The sequence below is a fragment of the Kogia breviceps genome, chromosome 10 (assembly GCF_026419965.1).
Source record: "Kogia breviceps isolate mKogBre1 chromosome 10, mKogBre1 haplotype 1, whole genome shotgun sequence".
In the NCBI taxonomy this organism is placed as follows: Eukaryota; Metazoa; Chordata; class Mammalia; order Artiodactyla; family Physeteridae; genus Kogia; species Kogia breviceps.
In genome coordinates, this window is record NC_081319.1 from 52,948,301 (window position 1) to 52,968,393 (window position 20,093).

The 20,093-nt window shown below is 39.4% G+C and overlaps 1 protein-coding gene across 1 annotated transcript in view; it reads left to right on the forward strand.

Annotated features, from left to right (window-relative positions):
• The window catches only part of DYNC1LI1 (dynein cytoplasmic 1 light intermediate chain 1), a 46,998-nt gene that overhangs the window by 16,376 nt on the left and 10,529 nt on the right, over positions 1 to 20,093 (forward strand). The window contains exons 3-6 of the mRNA XM_059077370.2: positions 8,573 to 8,689; positions 9,405 to 9,635; positions 16,641 to 16,810; positions 19,551 to 19,644. Of these exons, the coding sequence (XP_058933353.1) occupies positions 8,573 to 8,689; positions 9,405 to 9,635; positions 16,641 to 16,810; positions 19,551 to 19,644 (612 nt within the window). The remainder of the gene's footprint in view (positions 1 to 8,572; positions 8,690 to 9,404; positions 9,636 to 16,640; positions 16,811 to 19,550; positions 19,645 to 20,093) is intronic.

The following is a 20,093-nucleotide window of genomic DNA, read 5'->3' on the forward strand; positions in this document are numbered from 1 at the left end:
AAAGTTGACGGAATTTTACAGTTAATATTCATATACCCAAACCCAGATTCTTCCATTAACATTTAACTATTTTTGCCTTATCATATGTGTCCCACCATGCAACTATGAAAAAAAATGCATTTCAAAGTAAATTGCAGATGTTGGTATATTTCCCTTTAAATAGTTCAGCATGAATATCATTAACTAGAATCCCTTTCAGGGTCTTAAGAGGGAGAGTGGCATGATTGTTTCAGGAAGATCACTCAGCTGCAGGGTGTGGAATGGATTACAGCATGGTATGAAGTTGGTGAATGTTCACTTTTGAGTGGTATATTTATATAGTGAGAGAAGAGAACTGGGAGGCCAATGGGTTAAGACGGAGAGAAAAAGCAGTCTAACAGATAATGTGGTTGGAAGATGTGTATAAACCCTAGAACAAGACTATCTTTGCAAATACCTCAGATGAGATTTCTGGAAATAGTAGGTAACAAATGAGATTTTGTTTACAGAATATGTCTTCATTGGCCTTTTTAGACCTTTTAGGAAATCTATTTTCAGATGTCTGCATTTGCCATCAAGACAAATCATGTCAGAGTTCATTTAGGTGTAAAAAAAAAAAAGTGACAGCAGCAGAAAATGGTCATTATAATTGAGGCTTAAGACTTATTTTAAAATGTGTAGAATATGAATGTTTAATTTTCAACCAACTATAACTTCCAAATCTCATTAAAGTTGAAGAGGGGAGAAATTTTGTTCCCGGAAAGATTTTTTTTTGGCAAGCAAAGTGCGTCTTCAAACATCTTGAGAATCTTCTCTGTTAGTTAGGTTTAGAATATTCTTGAGAATAAGATATCTTCTGTTTTTCCTCCCTCATTATATTTTCTTCTGAGGACAAAGGGGAGTTGCACTCTTGAGAAGGTTGACTTGGATTCTCTTGGGAGGTTTGGATTACTGTCACCATGTTCCCACAGTCTTTGTTAACTATGGCCTGGCCTCAGTTTCCTCATCTCTAAGTAGAGAGGATGTTGTTAGAGTTCCTTATAACCCATGTGTGTTTATGAACTGTTCTTTATTCTCATTGTGAACACTTGTAATTTGTTACCAGAAATGAGAAATTTCAAGTCACAGAATGGGAGGAAAAAGTCTCTAACTACCATATTTACCATATTCCATTTATTTGACAGTATACTCTTTTTTTCCAAATTTAATGTTGTAAAATTTTTCTTAAAATGGGTCCCCAAGGTTTAAAATTCCAGGAGAGAAGAAATTATTAGTAAAGTAAAACAAACTTCATTCCCAATCCTTAGAGGTAGAATCAGGAGAATGGGAACATAGCCATCCATCACCCAGAGGCTGCCCACAGAGAGGAATGCATTAAATCATTTTTCTGTTTCTTCTGAAAATAAATGACCCCTGGAAGCAGGAATGTCTTATTCTTTTGTCATAATACAAAAATAATAAGCAATATGTTTAATAGTCTTCTAAAGATTTAATTATTGTTTATATGTTGTATATTGGAAAGAGGGTGCTTTGGAGTTCAATTCATATGAATTCAGATCCTGGCCTTGTTATTTCCTACCTGTTTGAGACTTTGGATAAGATACTTTAACAGTTCTGAGCCCCAGGTATCCTCAAATGGGAGGTAATCATCATTCTGCTAGAGTTGTGGTGGTGTTGGAATTACTGCTGGTTAAATGCATATGGTAGGCACTGTGTGTTTGCTGCTACTGCTGCTTCCATAGAGACTGAAGCAGAAGCCACTGATGGTTTGTTTGACTAGGCTGTGGGCGAAGGGGGAGGTAAATTACAGTCCTTTAATTTTTCTTATATAGAAGCACATTGATGGACTTGAAATTTCATCCCTTTTCTGTCCTGACTTCTGAGGTTTTTGCATTAATGCACACTAAAGTTTAAAAACCCTCCCGGGACTTCCCTAGCAGTTCAGTGCTTAAGACTCCGTGCTGGGACTTCCCTGGTGGCACAGTGGTTAAGAACCCGCCTGCCAGTGCAGGGGACACAGGTTCAAGCCCTGGTCTGGAAAGATCCCACATGCTGCGGAGCAGCTAAACCCGTGTGCCACAACTGCTGAGCCTGCACTCTAGAGCCCACGGGCCACAACTACTGAGCCCACATGCTGCAACTACAACCTGTGCACCTAGAGCCCATGCTCCACAGCAAGAGAAGCCACTGCAATGAGAAGCTCGTGTGCTGCAACGAAGAGTGGCCCCCGCTCACCGCAACTAGAGAAAGCCCACGTGCAGCAACAAAGGACCAACGCAGCCAAAAATAAATAAATAAAATAAATAAATTTATTATAAAAAAAAAAGACTGGGCTTCCCTGGTGGCTCAGTGATTGAGAGTCTGCCTGCCGATGCAGGGGACACGGGTTCGTGCCCCGGTCCGGGAAGATCCCACATTCTGCGGAGCAGCTGGGCCCGTGAGCCATGGCCGCTGAGCCTGTGCGTCCGCAGCCTGTGCTCCACAAGGGAGAGGTCACAACAGTGAGAGGCCCATGTACCGCAAAAAAAAAATAATAATAATAATAAAAGACTCCATTCTTCCACTGCAGGGGGCATGGGTTTGACCCCTGAGCGGGGAACTAAGATCCCGTATGCCACAGGGCATGGCCAAAAAAAAAAAAAGAACCCTCCCTAAGTGGGTAAGGGGACAGAATTTGTATTTGTTCATTCAGGGATTTGTGAAACTTGTGTTAATATCTTGGCATATTTTTTTTGTTGTTTGAGACAGCCTGTCAGTGGCTGCTGTGTAGGAGGATTAGGAATATACTTTTCACTATGAAGAGTTAATAGGCACTGGACATGCAGCAGTTATCAAAACACAAAAATGCCTGTTGCTCTGGAGTTTTGGCGGGTAGGGAGTGACTAAGCAAAAAAAAGAAAAAGCGTATTATGTTAGTAAGTTCAATGGAGAAAAAACAAGAAGCAGTAGGGGTGTTGGGAGGTTGTGATTTTATTGATTGATTTGATTGATTGATTGAGGTTGTGATTTTAAATGAGATGGTTAGGGACAACAGCCTACCTGAGGAAGTGATATTTGAGGAAAGTTACAAAGAAGCTTAGGTAACACATAGAAGAGTATGTTCTAAATAGAGGGAACAGTGGATAAGGGCCTTGATGTGGGACTCTTTTCTTAATAATTATGTAAGTGAATGTTTGGGGGAGAAAATGTAAGATAATGATATTAATACTTCTGTGCATATTGAAATGTGAGTTATTTATGGGACATTCAAATAATGATGACCAGTAAGTAGTTCAGGAGAGACTGAGGCTGGAAGGAAGTCTGAGTCACCAGATTATAGGTGGTATTGAAGTCTTGTGTGGAGATTCCCCTAGAATTATATGTAGAGTGAGAAAAATAGAGGTCTGAAGAAGGAACCCTGGGAGACACAAATGTTGGGGGGTGTGTGGAAGCTTGCAAGGAAGACTTAGGACCAACCACCTAAAGGTAAGTGGTAGAACAGGAGGGGTGGCGTGACTGTAGCTGTGGCAAGGGAGGGTCTTCTCTGCCCTCTGTGTTTCCCTTAACCTCTCTGCTGGCTCCCAGCCAAATCAGCCTTTGAGTCCAGCTGTCCCACCACACCACTAATACTTTAGTTCAGGCCTACCTCATTTCTTGCTAGGACTCCAGTAATTGTCTATTATCTAGTCTCCTTACTCCCAAAGCTACCCTTGTCAGTCACTCTTCCACACCTCTGTGATAGCAATCTTTCTAAAATACCTAAATACTGCCAGTGACTCTTCAGGATAAAGCTTAACCATCTCAGCCTGGCGTAGGATACCCTTTGTGATCTGGCATTCCCTTTTTATTCTCACTTTCTGGTTCCTTTCCCCCTTACATTCTAAATTTCATGCATTCAAATTATTTGTCCCTTCTAGAAGGACACTTTCCTCCAGGCCTCTGTATATGCTTTCCTACTTCCTGGAATGACTAACTCTCTATGGTTCATTAACACTACAAGATCTGGTTGAAGTGTTAGTTTCTGTGCAAAGCCCTTTTTGACTTCCAAGCAAATCCAGGATCTTCCCTTTGGTCTGGTTTCCTGCTTGTTGCACATCTCTAGTGCAGTCCTAATGACAGTATCTTGAAATTGTCTTCTGTTTGTTTTCCCTCTCCAATTTATGAGCTCCTAGGACAGCAACTTTGACCTGTGGATCTTTGTATTCCTAGTGCTTGGCTTAGAGTAGTAAACGTCTAAGTGACGTCTAAATGTCTAAGTTCTCAAAGTGTGGTCCTTGGACCAGCTGCATCAGCAACACCGGAAACTTGTTAGAAATGCAGATGCATGGGCCCCATCTCAGACTTACTGACTCAGAAAGCCAGGAGGTGAGGCCCAGCAGTGTGTTTTAACAAGCCCCCCAGGTTATCCTGATGCATTTTTGAGAACCATTAGTCCAGTGAAATGAATGATGGTCAGCATTCACTGGGGAGGAATAAACTCTGGTCTCATGATAAGTGGGGGTGGCCCCTTCCACTTGCAGTCAGACTTTAGAAAAAGGCAGCAGCCACACTGTGCTGATGGCTGCAAGAACTTAGAGTGGTGAGTGTGTGAGCTACGATTGACAATATTTTTGATACCATGAATTTGGGCTCAAAATCTATTCTGAGCCTATTGACTTAAACCTTTAAAGTTAGAATTAGATAAACTAAAAGGAAGACACGAACTTATTACTTAAGGAATCACTCATAATCTTACCATCAGAGATAACCAAATTATCAATGACTATTTCTAACGGCTATTATTATGGTTTTATTCTTTTTGCTTATGCTTAAGATTATCTACGAGTATATATATTTTTCAGAAACTTTTGTATATAAAACATGTATTTGAAATATTTAAAAGTTGAAACAGACTCAAATTTTTGACCTTTTAAAGATACGTTGGGGGCTTCCCTGGTGGTGCAGTGGTTGAGAATCCGCCTGCCGATGCAGGGGACCACGGGTTCGTGCCCCGGTCCGGGAAGATCCCACATGCCGCAGAGCGGCTGGCCCCGTGAGCCATGGCCGCTGAGCCTGTGCGTCCGGAGCCTGTGCTCTGCAACGGGAGAGGCCACAACAGTGAGAGGCCCACCTAGCACAAAAAAAAAAAAAAAAAGATATGTTGGGACTTCCCTGGTGGTGCAGTGGTTAAGAATCTGCCTGCCAATGCAGGGGACATGGGTTCGATCCCTGGTCCGGGAAGATCCCACGTGCGGAACAACTAAGCCTGTGCACCACAGCTACTGAAGCCCGCGCGCCTAGAGCCCGTGCTCCACAACAAGAGAAGCCACCGCAATGAGAAGCCTACGCACCACAATGAAGAGCAGCCCCTGCTGGCCACAACTAGAGAAAGCCCACGTGCAGCAACGAAGACCCAACGCAGCCAAAAATAAATAAATAAATAAATTTAAAAAAATAAAGATACTTTTTCACTTTTTAACATCTAAAGTGGGAATTAAAGAGATAAGATAAATGCTGGCTCATATTAAGTGAAGTTTTGTCTGACTAATTACTGCGTGTTTTTATGGATCTCTATATATTATACTTTGCAAATTCTTAGTGAACATTGTATTGTTGATTTAAGCTTCTATGATAAGTCTAGGCACTAAGTGTTTGCTTATAATACATAACACTGTTTCTGTGGGGTAATAAGTTTTCAATTGGTGTCATGTTTAACTTAGAAGACTCCTTTCAGGAAAGTAGCCTGTCATAAGAGAAATCTTGATCCTTTCAGTTTTAGAACAGACTCAGACTCTTTTTTTTTTTTAAGTTAGTAAACTTAATTTTTTTAGAGTGGTTTTATGTTCACAGCAAAATCGAGTGGGAAGTATAGAGAATTTCCAAATACCACCTGTCCCCATATATGCACAGCCTCCCCCACTATTGACATCCCACATGGTGTACATTTATTACAGTCAGTGTACCAACATTGACACAGCCTTATCACCCAAAGTCCATAGTTTACACGAGGATCTGCTTTTGGTGTACATCAGATGGGTTTTGACAAATGTCTAATGACTTGTATTTACCATTATAGTACCGTACAGTATAGTTTCACTGTCTTAAAAATCCTCTGCTCTGGGCTTCCCTGGTGGTACAGTGGTTAAGAATCCGCCTGCCAATGCAGGGGACATGGGTTCGATCACTGGTCCGGGAAGTTCTCACAGGCCACGGAGCAACTAAGCCCGTGTGCCACTACTACTGAGCCTGCACTCTGGAGCCCTCAGGCCACAACTACTGAAGCCTGCGTGCCTAGAGCCCATGCTCTGCAACAAGAGAAGCACTGCAATGAGAAGCCTGCACACCGCAATGAAGAGTAGCCCCCGCTAACCGCAACTAGAGAAAACCTGCATGCAGCAACAAAGACCCAACACAGCCAAAAAAAAGAAAAAGAAAAAAATCCCTCTGTTCTTTCCTGTTTAAACACTCTTTAAAAGAAAGTTTTCATAGGTCTCACACGGTGATTTAGATTATTTTTATTATGTCTAATGCTCATGCCTACTGAGGTGACTAGATATAAATTCTTTGAATTTTTTATAGTTCTTGAACTATAAAAACAAATTATAAATTAAATGCCATAAAAACTATGGAACTGATAAAATTCAGATTAGTAATCATTATAACAAATGGGACTTCCCTGGTGGCGCAGTGTTTGAGAATCCGCCTGCCAATGCAGGGGACACAGATTCAAGCCCTGGTCCTGGAAGATCCCACATGCCGTGGAGCAGCTAAGCCTGTGCGGCACAACTACTGAGGCTGCGCTCTAGAGCCCGCGAGCCACAGCTACTGAAGCCCACGTACGTAGAGTCCGTGCTCCATGACAAGAGAAGCCACTGCAATGAGAAGACCGCACACTGCAATGAAGACCCAACGCAGCCCCCCCAAAATAAATAAATAAATAACAAATGATGTTTTGCTGAAATTAAATGAGTTTAATAGTAGACAGAAGTATTTATGGGGGGCTTCCCTGGTGGCACAGTGGTTAAGAATCCGCCTGCCAATGCAGGGGACATGGGTTCAAGCCCTGGTCCAGGAAGATCCCACATGCTGTGGAGCAGCTAAGCCCATGCGCCACAACTACTGAGCCCAGGAGCCACAACTACTGAGCCTGCATGCCACAACTACTGAAGCCCACATGCCAGAGCCCATGCTCCGCAACAAGAGAAGCCACCACGGTGAGAAGCCCGCGCACTGCAACGAAGGGTGGCCCCCACTCGCTGCAACTAGAGAAAGCCCGTGCGCAGCAGCGAAGACCCAACGCAGCCAAAATAAATAAAATGAATTTTTTAAAAAGTATGTATTTTATTTTTCACTGGTTAACCTTATGATGTCCATTTTAAGCATGATCATAATGGAACTCATGTTATTATCATAGATATTCCTGTTTTCAACCCAGTCTGTATTTTGATGGACCATTGTAATGGTTCACTGCAAAAATAGTACTGAAAAGTAAATACTCATTTAATGGCAAGTTCTTTATTGCCTAGTTAAGCCTATACTTATTGCTGTGAAATGTTGGAAATGGTTCAGAACCATTCTGACCAGTACAGTTGAAAATAGCACTGACTGCTCTGGGACACTTTCTTTTGAGTTTGGCATACCTATGTGGCCACTCTCTTCTCTGTTCTGTGTACATCACTTGGCCTCAGCTTGGTACCAGAAGGATGATAAACACCAGTGCAGAGGTGGGTACTGCATTTTTCTGACAGCATTTAGATACAAAGATAGTTATTCAGAAGATCCAAGACATACAGAATTTAAGTGCTTAACATGAAAATGAATATAACTTTTAAATTCTCAGAGAACTCATGAGTCTCCAGAAATAAGTCCTTAGATCCAAGAAACTCACCTTTATTAGTAACACAATATTGCCAATAACAAAATAAGTCCATGAAATAGTAACATGTAGTATTTAAATAAATTCACAATATTTAAAAAAACTCACCAAAACGTTGACTTGCTAGCCTAGTTTTAAACTTTTAAAATTTGTGCCAAGTTTAAATCACATGATTTCTTGCTATTAATATTTTTTAAGTCTACATTTTATTTTTGTCTATTCTGCATACTCTCTGCCCTTGTTCTTGTCCAACTCACTATCCCCAATCCTCACTCCTCTCCTTTGTGCATATTTCTTATGGCTTCATGGTTTTGGTGAGGCTACAGTCACAGTTCCCTGCCCAGGTCAGTTTTTATGTATTATCCTTCCTCCATGAGTGTCCCTTGGGTATGCACATAACCCCAGCTGGGCCAACTAAGAGTCTACCTGAGAGTCTTCAGACTGAAAACTGACAGAGAGAGTCTTTTGTTCCTTGTAGATTAAATGAGGATGGCATAAGAGTTGAGCCTCCTGAAAAATACCCATGGAGGAAGCCGTTTATAATAGGATAAAATGAGACTTAACAAGAGGAGCAGAGATACCAAGAGAGAGAATCCTGGAGGTGAAGTCTGCATCTTCACCTGTATAATTACCGAGTTATTTTACATCAAATTACCCTTTTGATTGAAGCTAGTTCCAGTTGGGTTTTCTCTTGGCACACTAGAAAGCATTCTTAAATAATCCATATTATAATTTTAAAGATTTGTCCTTTTTTTACAGGTGAAGATGGAGCTGGAAAAACAAGCTTAATAAGAAAAATTCAGGGAATAGAGGAGTACAAGAAAGGAAGAGGATTGGAATATTTGTACTTAAATGTTCATGATGAAGACAGGGATGGTGAGTGTCGTTTATTTGTAATGTAAGTTTACTGAAGTCTTCCCAAGTTGCACTGCTTTCCATATTAATATTAGTCTTTGACTTTTCTTAGTGTGTCATTTTTTACTAGGAGACGTACTGTGTCATGCCAGTCAGTAAATAGTTATGTTAGGGCATACTTTTATTGGTTTGAGATTGGGATTCATATAGTGGTATTTTTAAACGTCTTAAGGTATTGGTGTGCAGACTTTAGCTTTTTTGCTTAACTTGAAGAACCTCAATTTTTCAGTTCATTTTCCCTCTGATATATATGAAATAATAGTATCCTATGATTGTTTTGCCCTCTTTTTACCATCGTCTCAATTTTTGACATGAAAATGTCATTTACTCCCCAGCTCTTCTCATCTGATCAGCCATTTTTTTCTTCTATAGATCACTTGCCTTCTCATTTTCGTATATAATATCTTGAATATGCATGGCTCTATCTGCTGATGGTAAGAATTTGGGATTGAGAAATATGAAGTAGAGGATGCTGATTTTCTGTGTTGGCAGTTAAATCATTTTCTTGAGTATTCATTAGGACTTTACTGAATTGGTAGATGTAACCCAAGTAGGTGAACCTTGCCAAAGGAGACATCTCCTGTGGAGATGCCTTAAAATACCAAGTAGTATTGTTAGTTGGATGATGAAATGACTTTATCCTGTTGCCTTGGTAACTTTCTTTTGTCTGTCGTAGATCAAACAAGGTGTAATGTATGGATCTTGGATGGAGACCCGTATCACAAAGGCCTCCTTAAATTTTCACTGGATGCCATTTCTCTGAAGGACACTCTAGTTACGTTGGTTGTTGATATGTCAAAGCCTTGGACTGCTTTGGATTCTTTACAGAAATGGGCAAGTGTTGTTAGAGAACATATTGACAAATTGAAAATTCCTCCTGAAGAAATGAAAGAAATGGAACAAAAGTGTGAGTAGTCTAGAAAATATAGATTTCAAAGACAAAATGTCCTAGCTGACTATCAGAATTGTTAGGAACTTTTGACTTTGAATAAGGTTTAATGAGGGAAACTCAATGAGAGTACTGCTTTTGAAATTCACTTTGAATGATGTGCTGTTTTAATATAGTTTTACATTGGAAACATATACATAATGGCAGACTCTTTAGTAGAGGCGCCTTTTCTTTGCCAAAAGGCCGTATGTGCTCATTTTGGAAAGCGGGTTTTCAGGATAAAAAAATTTGAATCTTTCTTCAGCTGCTCATTTTCAGTAGTCTCGTTTCTTGGTAAGTAGAACAACCTTTACTAACTTTGTCAAAATGAAGTATGTCCATAAAGATGTTGAGTAACAACATAAATATAAAGATGTTAAGCTGGTTTTATGATTTATAAAGTACATAATATATTTTGTATGTGCCCATGTAAGTTGGAAATTTTCATGGAAATTATGAAAATGATATGGGTCATTTCTAACAAGTTGTAAGCCACTTGTCACAGTTCTTAATTTCACTGAGAGCTCTTCATATGTCAGTGTTGCACTTTGCTTAAGAAAACATACAGATGGTATGCTGTTCTTTGCTATTGTTAGCCGATAACTTTTAGGGGAAATTTGACAGCTTACTGGAATTTATATGCACGGAAACAGTAAAAAATTAAGAGAATGTATGCCCTAAATTATTGAAAAGGATGTCTAACTGCTTTTAATCTATACCTTTTTTTCCTTGTTGGCCATTACCTCTGGGGCTTTTTTTCCCCCTCTCTAAGTTTATGCTATAGCAGTCAGTGGTTTTCAGTGTGTGGTCCTAAGACCAGCAGCATCAGTATCAGTACAGTTGAGAGCTTGTCAGAAATACACATTCTCAGGCCCTTTCCCAGACTGCTGAATCAGAAACCTCTGGTGCATGCTAAAACTTGAGAACCAATTAGATTTCAGTGTCTGATTTGAAGGGTAATAGCTTCCAGAGCTGCTAAAGGTATACGCATGCTGCTCTGTTCCTGGTGGAATTATGCTCAGCTGTTCAAGATTCCCTCTTCTTGACCCCATGTAAGTTTAGGACAGTTTTCCTCCTTTGTGGCTCTGTATAATATTCCCACATATACTGTTTTAATCCTGTGCTGTGGATAATTTGTTTCCAAATTTGTTGTTTTGCCCTTAAACATGAAAATCAGTTGTATGGAAATCCCTGTGTATGTGTATCTGTCACTGGTCCCTTAAGCATTCCTTGAAGAGTAATTACTAAATCAAAGTATACATTGTTAACACTCTTGGTATATTCACATTAACTTTTTTTTTATTCAAACAGAAAATCACAAAAATTATCCTCATCAGTTCACTCAGTCCCATGTAATTAATTTTTTTCATCTTGATCTTTAGTTAGCACTTTTATGAATTCATCAGTTTTCCATTAGAGTTCTGAAAATGCTTATTTATTCAGTTCAGCAGTATAGTCAGTTACCAGAAACCTGTACTTGTCAGTCTTTTCCATGAATTCCTTGAAGATGAAACCCTTTTATAGGAACATTTTTGCGAAAGCATCAGAGTACACCCGGAACTCCCTGTAAATGACAAAAGACTTAAAAATGACCACGGTTAAAGGCTTGATGAAAGTTCATAATAATGCAGTTGACAAGGAAATTTAGTTATTTCTGAGATATACATTTTAAAGTAATAACTAGAATTATGACTTATAATATTATACCAGAACATATAAGAGTTTTAGAAATTTCATGTAATGTCTGAAACATTTATATTAACATATTTCTTCACAAATAACCCAAAGAAAGTTTAGTATTAGTTGTTTTTTTTGTTTGTTTGTTTTTGTTTTTTTATACTGCAGGTTCTTATTAGTCATCAATTTTATACACATTAGTGTATACATGTCAGTACCAATCGCCCAATTCAGCACACCACCATCCCCACCCCACCGCGGTTTTCCCCCCTTGGTGTCCATATGTTTGTCCTCTACATCTGTGTCTCAACTTCTGCCCTGCAAACCAGTTCATCTGTACCATTTTTTCTAGGTTCCACATACATGCGTTAATATACAATATTTGTTTTTCCTCTTTCTGACTTACTTCACTCCGTATGACAGTCTCTAGATCCATCCACATCTCAACAAATGACTCACTTTTGTTCTTTTTTATGGCTGAGTAATATTCCATTGTATACATGTACCACAACTTCTTCATCCATTCGTCTGTCGATGGGCATTTAGGTTGCTTCAATGACCCGGCTATTGTAAAGAGTGCTGCAGTGAACATTGGCGTGCATGTGTCTTTTTGAATTATGGTTTTCTCAGGGTATGTGCCCAGTAGTGGGATTGCTGGATCATATGGTAATTCTATTTTTAGTTTTTTTAAGGAACCTCCATACTCTTCTCCATAGTGGCTGTATCAATTTACATTCCCACCAACAGTGCAAGAGGGTTCCCTTTTCTCCACACCCTCTCCAGCATTTGTTGTGTGTATATTTTCTGATAATGCCCATTCTAACTGGTGTGAGGTGATACCTCATTGTAGTTTTGATTTGCATTTCTCTAATAATTAGTGATGTTGAGCAGCTTTTCATGTGCTTCTTGGTCATCTGTATGTCTTTGGAGAAATGTGTATTTAGGTCTTCTGCCCATTTTGGGATTGGGTTGTTTGTTTTCTTGATATTGAGCTGCATGAACTGTTTATATATTTTGGAGATTAATCCTTTGTCCGTTGATTCGTTTGCAAATGTTTAAGTTGTTTGAGATGTTTCTTGTTTCTTTTTTTTTTTTTTTTTTTTTGCGGTACGCGGGCCTCTCACTGTGGTGGCCTCTCCCATTGCGGAGCACAGGCTCCGGACGCGCAGGCTCAGCGGCCATGGATCACGGGCCCAGCCGCTCCGCGGCATGTGGGATCTTCCCGGACCGGGGCACGAACCCGCGTCCCCTGCATCGGCAGGCGGACTTTCAACCATTGCGCCACCAGGGAAGCCCTGTTGGAAGATTTTTAATCACAGTTTCAATTTCATTCCTTGTGATTGGTCTGTTCATATTTTCTGTTTCTTCCTGGTTCAGTCTTGGAAGGTTATACCTTTCTAAGAATTTATCCATTTCTTCCAGGTTGTCCATTTTATTGGCATAGAGTTGCTTGTAGTAGTCTCTTAGGATGCTTTGTATTTCTACGGTGTCTGTTGTAACTTCTCCTTTTTCATTTCTAATTTTATTTGAGTCCTCTCCCTCTTTTTCTTGATGAGTCTGGCTAATGGTTTATAAATTTTGTTTATCTTCTCAAAGAACCAGCTTTTAGTTTTGTTGATCTTCGCTATTGTTTTCTTTGTTTCTATTTCATTTATTTCTGCTCTGATCCTTATGATTTCTTTCCTTCTGCCAACTTTGGGTTTTGTTTGTTCTACTTTCTCTCGTTCCTTTAGGTGTAAGTTTAGATTGTTTATTTGAGCTTTTTCTTGTTTCTTGAGGTAGACTTGTATAGCTATAGACTTCCCTCTTAGAACTGCTTTTGCTGCATCCCATAGGTTTTGGATTGTCGTGTTTTCAGTGTCATTTGTCTCTAGGTATTTTTTGATCTCCTCTTTGATTTCTTCAGTGATCTCTTGTTTTTTTAGTAGCATATTGTTTAGCCTCCATGTGTTTGTGTTTTTTACGTTTTTTTCCCTGTAATTCATTTCTCATCTCAGCATTGTGGTCAGAAAAGATGCTTGATATGATTTCAATTCTCTTAAATTTACTGAGGCTTGATTTGTGACCCAAGATGTGATCTATCCTGGAGAATGTTCTGTGCGCATTTGAGAAGAAAGTGTAATCTGCTGTTTTTGGATGGAATGTCCTATAAATATCAATTAAATCTATCTGGTCTATTATGTCATTTAAAGCTTGTTTTTCCTTATTTATTTTCATTTTGGATGATCTGTCCGTTGGTGTAAGTGAGGTGTTAAAAGTCCCCCACTATTATTATGTTACTGTCAATTTCCTCTTTTAGAGCTGTTAGCATTTGCCTTATGTATTGAGGTGCTCCTATGTTGGGTGCATATATATTTATAATTGTTACATCTTCTTCTTGGGTTGATCCCTTGATCATTATGTAGTGTCCTTCCTTGTCTCTTGTAACATTCTTTATTTTAAAGTCTATTTTATCTGATATGAGTATTGCTACTCCAGCTTTCTTTTGATTTCCATTTGCATGGAATATCTTTTTCCATCCCCTCACTTTCAGTCTGTATGTGTCCCTAGGTCTGAAGTGGGTCTCTTGTAGACAGCATATATATGGGTCTTGCTTTTGTATCCGTTCAGCAAGCCTGTGTCTTTTGGTTGGAGCATTTAATCCATTCACGTTTAAGGTAATTACATGTATGTTCCTATGACCATTTTCTTAATTGTTTTGGGTTTGTTTTTGTAGATCCTTTTCTTCTCTTGTGTTTCCCACTTAGAGAAGTTCCTTTAGCATTTGTTGTAGAGCTGGTTTGGTGGTGCTGAATTCTCTTAGCTTTTGCTTGTCTGTAAAGCTTTTGATTTCTCCATCAAATCTGAATGAGATCCTTGCCGGGTAGAGTCATCTTGGTTGTAGGTTCTTCCCTTTCATCACTTTAAGTATATCATGCCACTCCCTTCTGGCTTGTAGAGTTTCTGCTGAGAAATCAGCTGTTAACCTTATGGGAGTTCCCTTGTATGTTATTTTTCATTTTTCCCTTGCTGCTTTCAATAATTTTCTTTGTCTTTAATTTTTGCCAATTTGATTACTATGTGTCTCGGCATGTTTCTCCTTGGGTTTATCCCGTATGGGACTCGCTGCGCTTCCTGGACTCGGGTGGCTATTTCTTTTCCCATGTTAGGGAAGTTTTTGACTATAATCTCTTCAGATATTTTCTCTGCTCCTTTCTCTTTCTCTTCTCCTTCTGGGACCCCTATAATGCGAATGATGTTGCGTTTAATGTTGTCTCAGAGGTCTCTTAGGCTGTCTTCATTTCTTTTCATTCTTTTTCTTTATTCTGTTCCACAGCAGTGAATGCCACCATTCTGTCTTCCAGGTCACTTATCCGTTCTTCTGCCTCAGTTATCCTGCTATTGATTCCTTCTAGTGTAGTTTTCATTTCAGTTATTGTATTGTTTTTGTTTTTTTCTTTTTGTGGTACGCGGGCCTCTCACTGTTGTGGCCTCTCCCGTTGCGGAGCACAGGCTCAGCGGCCATGGCTCACGGACCCAGCTGCTCCGCGGTATGTGGGATCTTCCTGGACCGGGGCATGAACTCGTGTCCCCTGCATCGGCAGGCGGACTCTCAACCACTGCGCCACCAGGGAAGCCCTATTGTATTGTTAATCTGTTTATTCTTTAATTCTTCTAGGTCTTTGTTAAACATTTCTTGCATCTTCTCAATCTTTGCCTCCATTCTTTTTCTGAGGTCCTGGATCATCTTCACTATCATTATTCTGAATTCTTTTTCTGGAAGGTTGCCTATCTCCACTTCATTTAGTTGTTTTTCTGGGGTTTTATCTTGTTCCTTCATCTGATACATAGCCCTCTGCCTTTTCATCTTGTCTATCTGTGAATGTGTTTTTTGTTCCACAGGCTGCAGGATTATAGTTCTTCTTACTTCTGCTGTCTGTCCTCTGGTGGATGAGGCTGTCTCAGAGGCTTGATGGGAGGGACTGGTGGTGGGTAGAGCTGACTGTTGCTCTGGTGGGCAGAGCTCAGTAAAACTTTAATCTGCTTGACTGTTGATGGGTGGGGCTGGGTTCCCTCCCTGTTGGCTGTTTGGCCCAAAGCAGCTGAACACTGGAGCCTACCTGGGCTCTTTGGTGGGGCTAATGGTGGGCTCTGGGAGGGCTCACGCCAAGGAGTACTTCCCAGAACTTCTGCTGCCAGTGTCCTTGTCCCCACGGTGAGCCACAGCCACCCCCCACCTCTGCAGGAGACCCTCCAACACTAGCAGGTAGGTGTGGTTCAGTCTCCCCTCGGGTCACTGCTCCTTCCCCTGGGTCCTGATGCACACACTACTTTGTGTGTGCCCTCCAAGAGTCTCTGTTACCCCCAGTCCTGTCAAGTCCTGCCATCAGTTCCCACTAGGCTTCAAAGTCTGATTCTCTAGGAATTCCTCCTCCCGTTGCCGGACCCCCAGGTTGGGAAGCCTGACGTGGGGCTCAGAACCTTCACTCCAGTGGGTGGCCTTTTGTGGTATAAGTGTTCTCCAGTCAGTGAGTCACCCACCGAGCAGTTATGGGATTTGGTTTTACTGTGATAGCGCCCCTCCTACTGTCTCATTGTGGCTTCTCCTTTGTCTTTGGATGTGGGATATCTTTTCTGGTGAGTTCCAGTGTCTTCCTGTTGATGATTGTCCAGCAGCTAGTCGTGATTCTCGTCTTCTTGCAAGAGGGAGTGAGAGCATGTCCTACTCTGCCATCTTGGTTCCTCTCCCACATTAACTTTTTTTAAGTGAAGGTTTTGACAATTTTGCAAACGAGTTCTAAAAACTTATTAGTATTGGTAATATCTCTCTAGTTTTTATGGGGGTTATAGGATAAACATGGCTCAAGATTGCACCTAGGTAAAGAGGAGGAGACCTGAATAAAGGGTTTACAGAAAGGAAGTTAATATTAGAAAGCCATCTGGAACTGTCTTTTAGATTGTGGAAACCTTCCCCCCCTCATATTTATTTTTTTCTTTTATCCTTTCAGTGCTGTTTGTGAATTAGAGAGGGTAGAAGGACAAAGCTCAGTTTTGACTTGCCCACAGTAATTTGCACAGATTGAACCAGGCCTGCATTGAACCCCATTCTTTGGAGCCACTCAGTGTTTTATTCTGCCTCCTGATAATTAATGTGGGTCCAGAGTTTCTGTACTGTCTTTGAATTGGATTTCTCAAAACCTTTTTGTTTCTTACACAAGACTAAGTGTGAACTCTAGTAAAATATGTATTTAGACGGCAGAAAAGCTACCTGCTGAAATAAAAAGCCATTTCTAAACTGTGTATTAAATTATTTACTTTGATTTTCAGTGATTAGAGACTTTCAAGAATATGTAGAGCCAGGAGAAGATTTCCCAGCTTCTCCTCAGAGAAGAAATACCGCATCACAGGAAGACAAAGACGACAGTGTGGTTTTACCTCTGGGTGCAGATACACTTACACAGAACTTGGGCATTCCAGTACTAGTAGTTTGCACAAAGGTTAGTTTGCTTCCTACAGATTCTACTACTGATACTAACTAAGGATGAACAACTGTTTTATTTTCTAGGCTCCTTTTGGAGTTGACACATTAGTTTTCCTAGGTAACTTTTCTTAATAAGTAGATATAATAGTTTAAAATATTGAATGATATTCATGTTTGTTTTGTGAACTTAATCATAGTTTTCTTTGAAAGAAAATGTTACTTCAGATATTCTAAAATTTGTGATCAAATTTCATTTTCCTACTTCCAGTTAGACTTCAAATTGTACAGTCAGTTTAGTAGAGATAGTTACAGGTAAGATGATAACTATCAACTATAAAATAAAATATTTTTCCACAGTAAGTTTTATATACTAATATCTTGATATTAGAAAATGTACTTAAAATAGACTTAATTTTAAAGATATATCAATACTCATTATGTAAAGTTGATATGCAGTTATCAAAGGCTTTTATTTAAGAGATTCTGGGGCTTCCCTGGTGGCGCAGTGGTTGAGAGTCCGCCTGCCGATGCAGGGGAAACGGGTTCGTGCCCCGGTCTGGGAAGATCCCACGTGCCGTGGAGCGGCTGCGCCCATGAGCCATGGCCGCTGAGCCTGTGCGTCCGGAGCCTGTACTCTGCAACAGGAGAGGCCACAACAGTGAGAGGCCTGCGTACCGCAAAAAAAAAAAAGAGAGAGAGAGAGAGATTCTGGTAGGATTACTACTATAAAAACTGTTAATTTAGTTCTGTCACTGTATACACTTTATAATACAATCAAATTTCCTTTAAAAAATAACTTATAGTTCATCTTCTCCCCATTTGGTCCTAAGTAGTATGTGTACTGTGTAAGCCATGGAATAATTAAGGTAATTACAGAACATATAAACGCTTTTGAGATCTAAAATTATTATGTTTTTTGTAATGAAAAATTTTCACATCTAAATGAAGGAGGGTGTGGAATTTATTCACTTTTGGAATAAAAATGATAAAAAAAAATTTAAATATAGCTTAAGTTTCGCTTTAAACACTACAAAAATTATCAATAACAAAGGAATGTGGGGGGGTAGCATTTAAAATAATTAAGTCAAAGTCTATTGTCTGCTTTTCAAATGGTGATTCAGGTGTAGTTAATTGTTACTTATGTTTTTGTATAAAACTGTGCTTAAACTCTTACAGTAGAATCCTTTTGTCTGTGGTTTGTTTGGGTTTTGTTTGGCAAAGAGCTGTTTATTGGCAGATATTTTCCTGTTTTTACACCACAACTTGCCTTCTAAAAAGCTCTTTATTTTCCAAAGAAAAAATGTCAAGCTTTAAGGGGACCCGAATCAGTATCAAATGAGTCAGAGATTAATAAAATTTTCAAGCCAAAAGAGATCATCTGCAGTATTTCACAGAATCAAAGACACCGTCAGTTCTGCTTCAGTTTAAGAGCTTTTAAAGTGTGTGGGGGGATGGGGGAATGTGTGTCTCAGGATAGATGAAGAATGGTGGTTCAACTCAGTTTAAAGACGCTTGATATTGAAACTCAGAGAGACTAGGTTTCTTGCCAGATCCTCATATTTCAGTTAAAAATGTTTTTACTAAACTATCATGCTTCACCAAAAATGTTGTTAAGTCAACAGTATAATAATTATAAGTATCTTTAATAATTTAAAATAATTACTCTCAGTGTTCTATAACATGGACAGTATGCTATATCATGTTTATATAAGGAGACTGTTCTATGTTGTATATATGCATAACAAAAAATTACATATAAAAAAAATGACATCAAATTTGACCCCAAACTAATATTAGGTATGATAGGCATTGTTTATTTTTAGATTTTTTGTTTGTTTGTTTTTGGGTTTTTTGTGTGTGGGGGTGGGTACGCGGGCCTCTCACTGCTGCGGCCTCTCCCGTTGTGGAGCACAGGCTCCAGATGCGCAGGCTCAGTGGCCATGGCTCACGGGCCGAGCCGCTCCGCTGCATGTGGGATCCTCCCGGACCGGGACACGAACCCGTGTCCCCTGCATCGGCAGGCGGATTCTCAACCACTGTGCTACCAGGGAAGCCCTGTTTTTAGATTTCACAACCTTCAATTCACAAAAGTTTTGATGAAGTTATTTGGATATCATGATGTTTGAACATGCCTTAATTTTTTTCCTAACATTTTTTTTGTAGCAAGCAGAATTTAGAATTGTTTCATTGATTGTACAGGTGACATTTCAGAAATAGCCTGTAATTCCCCTTTCTTGCTGTTGGTGAAATTGAAGTGAGAGTGAATAAAAGCACCAGAAAAGAAATAAAGGTCAATTAAGAGCTATCAAATAAGCAGAGGAACAAAGGGGAAGTAGTGAGAGGTGCAGACTCCCTGGGTATACAGTGTTTTATAGAACTAGAATAGATTTTTAGATCTTAAAAACTTTGTTCTAGGACATAAGTCGTTGAGTTAGCAAGTATGACCGCCCATTATAAGCTTGTCCTATTATTCTTCATTCCTTTATGTACTAAAACTTTCTCTTTGGTGTTCTCATCACATTCAATATATCATAGAAATCAGTGCTTTTTAAAGAAATAAAAGTATTCATTAATCTTAAGACTCCAACTAAAAGCCTCTAGACATATAAGAGTAGTTAATATTCTAGGTTCTACTGATCAGTCACTGTATCAGAGTGGTAGTTTTGTGATATTCCCTCACCCAAGATTGAACTGTTTAAATCATCATATTATTATTTAAAGTTAATATTGTTTTTAAAATTATTTTAACTCATTAGTGTGATGCCATTAGTGTGTTGGAGAAAGAACATGACTACAGAGATGAGCATTTCGATTTTATTCAGTCTCATATCCGGAAGTTTTGTTTACAGTGTATCCTTTTAATACATTGATTGGTGCAGTGTTCCTTAGCTGTTTGCTTGTTTGTTTGTTTAAGTAAAGGAATAAATTGATGACTTCAGAAATTCCATAAACTTTTTTCCTCCTGCCTCTGGTTGGAAATTACAGTTCCCAAATCATTTATATCTAGGTATTTTGAGATATAAAAGCAAGTATTGAAATATGTAACTTTGATTTGCTGTTTTTAAAATACTGTGATTAAGAAAACTAATGATCAGACTTACGTAGAAAATTCTAATGAGTTGGCATTGAAAACATTCTCGCTGAAAACTGGTATTCATTTCTTGGGGGTGGGTGGTAGGGAAAGATCAATATTTGGGTTTGTGTGTTCTTGTTTTTAATTTGTTTAGTATGTTATCTCCACTATAGTCTAATGCAATGGTTTTTAAATCTGGCTGTGCCTATCTAAGACTTACTGAATT